Below are 5,616 nucleotides of genomic sequence, written 5' to 3'. Positions count from 1 at the left end.
ATCTATATATATCTATTAATCTATCTACTTAACCGAAGTTTGTCATTAAAATGTGCATCATTTCAAAAAGCTTTTATTTTAAATCCTACCCTAGTGAACAATATTTACAGTGTACTCAGTGAAATTTCATAATATCTCTCAATTATTCTCATTACATGCAAAAAAGCTCTTTTTCATTTTGACCAACAGAAAACTCTCAATATAAAAAGACATTCATAAATAATCTAATCATTAGATTCTAATGTTAGTTCAGTTTTGAAAATTAGTCAGTAGATATTAATTAAATCGTTAACTACTATGGAGAGTGAAAACATAGAAGATATAATAAAATCAATAAATCAAATTGATATTGAAGATGAACCGGGTTCAGAAAAATATGTTAGCAATCCGTGGGCGATTGATTATAAACCTCAACCAACGCTGCGTTATATTCCCCCAAAATATATAGATTTCGAGGAATATGTAAAGGATAATTGTCACAGCAAAATAAACATTTTAAATCGTGAAACGTTTCATCAAATAAAACGTCCCATTATTATATTTTTCAATCATTTTCGGGAAAAATGCGCCTATCACACAAAATGGCTGGATGAAATGTATAAGTTATCTTTGAAATATGGTGATCGTATTGAATTTATAGCAGCTGATATGATTGACATGGATATTATGTTTCCTGGACGAAATCCCTTAAACTTCTATTGTCGTTTAGTAAGACCAGAGGATGAGTCCCCCAATACGTATGCAATAGATGAGATGAAAAGAATACATACACACTATGATGCCTATTATACTATGGATAGTCTATGGAATTTATGCGAAGAGTTATTAAGTGGCAAACTATTTCCCTCGCTGCCTATACCGGAAAATAATGACACAAATTTGGTTAAAATATGTGTCCGCGATAACTATGAAGAATTAATTTTAAAATCCAGCAAAAATATCTTTCTAATTGCAAATTTAGATCGTTATCATTATAGTGAATACGAACCAAATTATGATAATGTAGCATTGGCCTTAAAAGACTATAATTTGGATATTGTTTACATGGAGGCTGAAAAGAATTATGTACCCTTCGAGTATCAAGTTAATGCCTATCCCACTATATTATTTATACCACATAATGATAAAAACAATTTTATATATTATGACGATTTAAGAAAAGAAGATGTCATAATTGAGTTTTTGAAGAAAGTCATGGAACAGCCAGAATTTTTGCTATTTAAACAACAAGAGTTAAAATCTAGAATCTTAAGGAAAACTGTAGAAGTACCCGATGATTTTCAATTGGATTTTCAGGATTTGCCAAAATTTTTGCAAGAAAATTTCGATAACCGTTATAAAGTTTTCGAACGTAAAATTCTTAAAGATCCCAAAAGATTTTATAATCGTATTATGATATTTATGGATTTTCCAAATATGAAATGCCTGGCTCGTCACATACAATGGCTTGATAAAATCTATCAAGTGGTTGAACATGCCTATACATTTCAATTCTTTGTTGCAGACTTTAAGGATATTGATATTATCAACACCCAATGGAAAGCAGACGACTTAATCAAGTCCGCCCAAGGAAAACCAAAAATATACGCCTTTGACCACCTTTGGCACACTTATGAATTCAAAGATTTTAACTCTATACCCTCATTATTCTATTTCACTTCAAGTCTACAAAGTCGTCACTTTTACTATTCCCAAGTATATCCGAGAAAAAATATACATCAAACGGTTAAAGAATGGACTGCAGATTATTTTAATATTTTCCTTAAGAAAACTAAAAAACATACTTTTATTACATTTTACTTATCGGATGATGAGAATGCTGAAAAACTCTTAAATTTATTGGATGTAATTGCTGAAGATGTTAAGGCTTTAAATGTTGAAGTGGTAAAATTCGATGCTAAACTTAACTATGTGGATTTGGAGTATGTTCAGGAGAAATATCCGGTGCAATATTTTATATCCAAATATAATAAAAGAGATAGTAGAATGTATCGAGATAATGATTTGAGTAGAGATAAAATATTGGAGTTTATTAAAAGTCAAGTGGAGAAAAAATAAAGTTTTAAGAATAGTTTTTAACATTTATTTAGGTTACTATTTATTTTTTGTACAAATACTTTTATATTTTTCATAATAATAAAGTTTTTTATTTATATTTAAAGAAATCTTAAAATTCGTTTTATTTATTAGTATTTCTTTGCAAATATCGATAGTTTTTGGGAAAAATACAATAGAAAATTGTATTTCGGAAATGTGTACTTATTTTCAAGAATTTTTAATTTCAAGAAGTTCCAATGTTATATCAGAATTGTATTTCAAAATTACATTTGGAAATGGTGTATTTCTCTATTAAAGTTATACAAAATAGCCAAAATTGGACCTTAAAAATGTATTCTGTAAATAACAGTAGCGGCGGCCATAAGCCTGATATTTTTGTATACCCTTCACCTTTATTAGAAGATGATAGTATACGCACAATTGGGACGAACGACGAATTTTTCGGAACGAATATTCGTCGTCAGAATAATGTTCGAAAAAATTTTGAAGCTGTTAAAATAATCTCAAAATAGGGGATATTCATTCACAAAAATATAATTTTAGTTCTTTTCGAGGTCAATTTCTTACATTTTCTAATTTCGAAATAATGTTCGAATAAATTTTAAAGCTGTTAAAATTATCTCAAAATCGTGGATATTCACAAAAATATAATTTTTGTTCTATTTTCTTACTTTTTCCAATTTCGAACAAACAAATTTTGAAACGGATTCGCAATACGAATAATTTGATTGTGTTCCATTCGACGAATTTACGCAACGAATTTTTGTCGACTAGTTCGTCGTGCTATACGAAATTCGTCGTTCGTCCCAATTGTGCGTATACCATGAGTCATTCAGTTTTAGTTTTCCTACCCTATAAAATATATATATTCTGGATTCTTATATATAGCGGAGTTTGTTTGTCCGTCTCTCGGTTTTTTTAAATATCTATATATATTTTAATAATTCTATCAGACATGCTTTCAGGAATCAAAATAATCTAAATCGATTCATAAATAACCTAAATCGATGCATAAAGGGTTTCATTAAAGACAATTTCGTATTATATACGAATTTTTCGTAAATATTACGAAAAAAAAGTAATTATTTTTTTATTTTTCGTAAAGTTAAGCATGTATAATTTTCAGTATAGAACTTTACTTGTTATAAATCATTTTGATGAAAAAGTTAATGGATAGCTGAATTACTAATCTATTAGAGTGTAGACTGGGGGTTCATTTCCCTTCGGAATTTCTAGTCTATTTCGCTACAAAAGCGTTTCTATTCTAGTCTATTTAATTGTATAAAGTTTGTGAAAATATATTTACTGTGTAAAAGAATTTCATAATATGTTTAAAACTTTTAAAAATTATTCTCACCAAAAGCTCTTTTTCGCTATTCATTGAGTATAAAACCCCATTAGTTTAGAATACAAGAGTTCATATAATAATTTTAAGTAAAAGTCGAAAGATATTTATTATAACACTAATTAAAACTAAAATAAACTTATGATGGAAAGTGAAAATTTCGAAGATATTTGTCGAGCATTTAAACAAATCGATATTGAAGATGAGTCGGGTAGTGAAAAATGCAAGAGTAATATTAGTAAAACCCGGAAATTTGTTTTTAAATCTAAACCTATTTTAAGGCATACACCAGCTAACTATGTGGATTTCCAGCAGTATGTTAGAGAAAATTGCCATGACAAGATACAAATTTTGAATCGTGAAACATTTTCGCAAATAAAACGGCCCATTGTTATATTATTCAATCATTTTCGAGATAAATGTGCCTATCTCACCAAATGGCTTGATGAAATGTATAAATTATCCTTAAAATATAGTGATCGCATTGAATTCATAGCAGCTGATATGATTGACATGGATGTTATGTTTCCCGGAAGAAATCCTTTGAACTTCTATTGTCGTTTTGTAAGACCGGAAGATGAGTCCCCCAATACGTATGCCATAGATGAAAAGAAAAGAATATATACACACTATGATGCATATTATACTATGGATAATCTATGGAATTTATGTGAAAATCTATTAAATGGCAAACTATTTCCCTCGCTGCCTATACCGGAAAATAATGATACAAATTTGGTTAAAATATGTGTCCATGACAACTATGAAGAATTAATATTAAAATCCAATAAAAACATCTTTCTAATTATAAATTTAGATCGTTATCATTATAGTGAAAACGAACCTAATTATGATAATGTAGCATTGGCCCTAAAAGACTATAACTTGGATATTGTTTACATGGAGGCTGAAAAGAATTATGTACCCTTCGAATATCACGCTAATGGCTATCCCACTATATTATTTATACCCTCTAAAGATAAAAATAATTTTATATATTATGACCAATTAAGGAAAGAAGATATTATAATTGAATTTTTAAAAAAAGTCATTCAGCAGCCAGATTTTTTGCTGCTTAAACAACAAGAATTGAAATCTATAATCTCAAGGAAATCAATACAAGTACCCGATAACTTTCAAATAGATTTTAAAGATTTACCACTATTTTTGCAGGAAAATTTCGATAACCGTTATAAAGTTTTTGAACGTAAAACTTTTAAAGATCCCGAAAGATTTTATAATCGAATTATGATATTTATGGATTTTCCAAATATGAAATGCCTGGCTCGTCACATACAATGGCTTGATAAAATCTATCAGGTGGTTGAACAAGCTTATACATTGCAATTCTTTATTGCCGACTTTAAGGATATTGATATTATGAACACCAAATGGAAAGCAGACGACTTAATCAAGTCGGCCCAAGGAAAACCAAAAATATATGCCTTTGACCACCTTTGGCACACTTATGAATTTAAAGATTTCAACTCTATACCCTCATTATTTTATTTCACTTCAAGTCTGCAAAATGGTCACTTTTACTATTCTCAAGGATATTCGCCAGAAAATCTACATCAACCGGTTAAAGAATGGACGGCGGATTATTTTAATACGTTTCTAATGAAAACTGAAAAACATACTTTTATAACTTTTTACTTATCGGGTGATGAGAATGCTGAAAAACTTTTAAATTTATTGGATTTGATTGCTGAAGATGTTAAGGAATTGAATGTTGAAATGGTCAAATTCGATGCAAAACTAAACTATGTAGACCTGGAGTATGTTCAGGAGGAATATCCGGTTCATTATTTCATATCAAAATATAATAAAGAGATAGTATAATTTATCGAGGTAATGATTTAGATAGGATCAAATATTCGAATTATTAAAAGTAATTTAGAGAAGCAATAAAATGATCGGTATTGGTTCAATGTTATCGATTTATTAATCTTATTCCTTGTTTCCGTTTTATAAAACAAAAATTAAATTAAATTTAATATTAAAACTCTTTAAAAAGTAGTTTTATTTACTTATATATGTAAATAGATAGAAAATAGATAGATAGATAGATAGATATATAGATAGATAGATATATAGAATAGATAGATAGATAGATAGATAGATAGATAGATAGATATAGATAGATAGATAGATGATAGATAGATAGATAGATAGATAGATAGATAGATAGATAGATAGATAGATAGATAGAT

The 5,616-nt window shown here is 28.5% G+C and overlaps 2 protein-coding genes across 2 annotated transcripts; both read left to right on the top strand.

Moving 5' to 3' along the window:
* The first annotated feature begins 236 nt into the window (after positions 1 to 236).
* On the top strand, positions 237 to 2,156 carry LOC119614834. The gene has a single exon (XM_037970941.1). It carries the CDS (start codon positions 298 to 300, stop codon positions 2,056 to 2,058), a length of 1,761 nt encoding a protein of 586 aa, XP_037826869.1. The 5' UTR covers positions 237 to 297; the 3' UTR covers positions 2,059 to 2,156.
* A 1,342-nt stretch (positions 2,157 to 3,498) lies between these two features.
* On the top strand, positions 3,499 to 5,323 carry LOC119614835. The gene is made up of 2 exons (XM_037970942.1): positions 3,499 to 3,614; positions 3,685 to 5,323. The coding sequence occupies exon 2, from the start codon at positions 3,854 to 3,856 to the stop codon at positions 5,243 to 5,245; it is 1,392 nt and encodes a 463-aa protein (XP_037826870.1). The 5' UTR covers positions 3,499 to 3,614; positions 3,685 to 3,853; the 3' UTR covers positions 5,246 to 5,323.
* Positions 5,324 to 5,616: the final 293 nt, after the last annotated feature.

The sequence above is a fragment of the Lucilia sericata genome, unplaced genomic scaffold, assembly GCF_015586225.1.
Source record: "Lucilia sericata isolate MDLA Ls3-8-SP2 unplaced genomic scaffold, ASM1558622v1 Contig003494F_arrow, whole genome shotgun sequence".
NCBI classification, from domain to species: Eukaryota; Metazoa; Arthropoda; class Insecta; order Diptera; family Calliphoridae; genus Lucilia; species Lucilia sericata.
The sequence above is the reverse complement of the archived record's forward strand: the minus strand, read 5'-3'. Positions and strand labels throughout refer to the sequence as shown.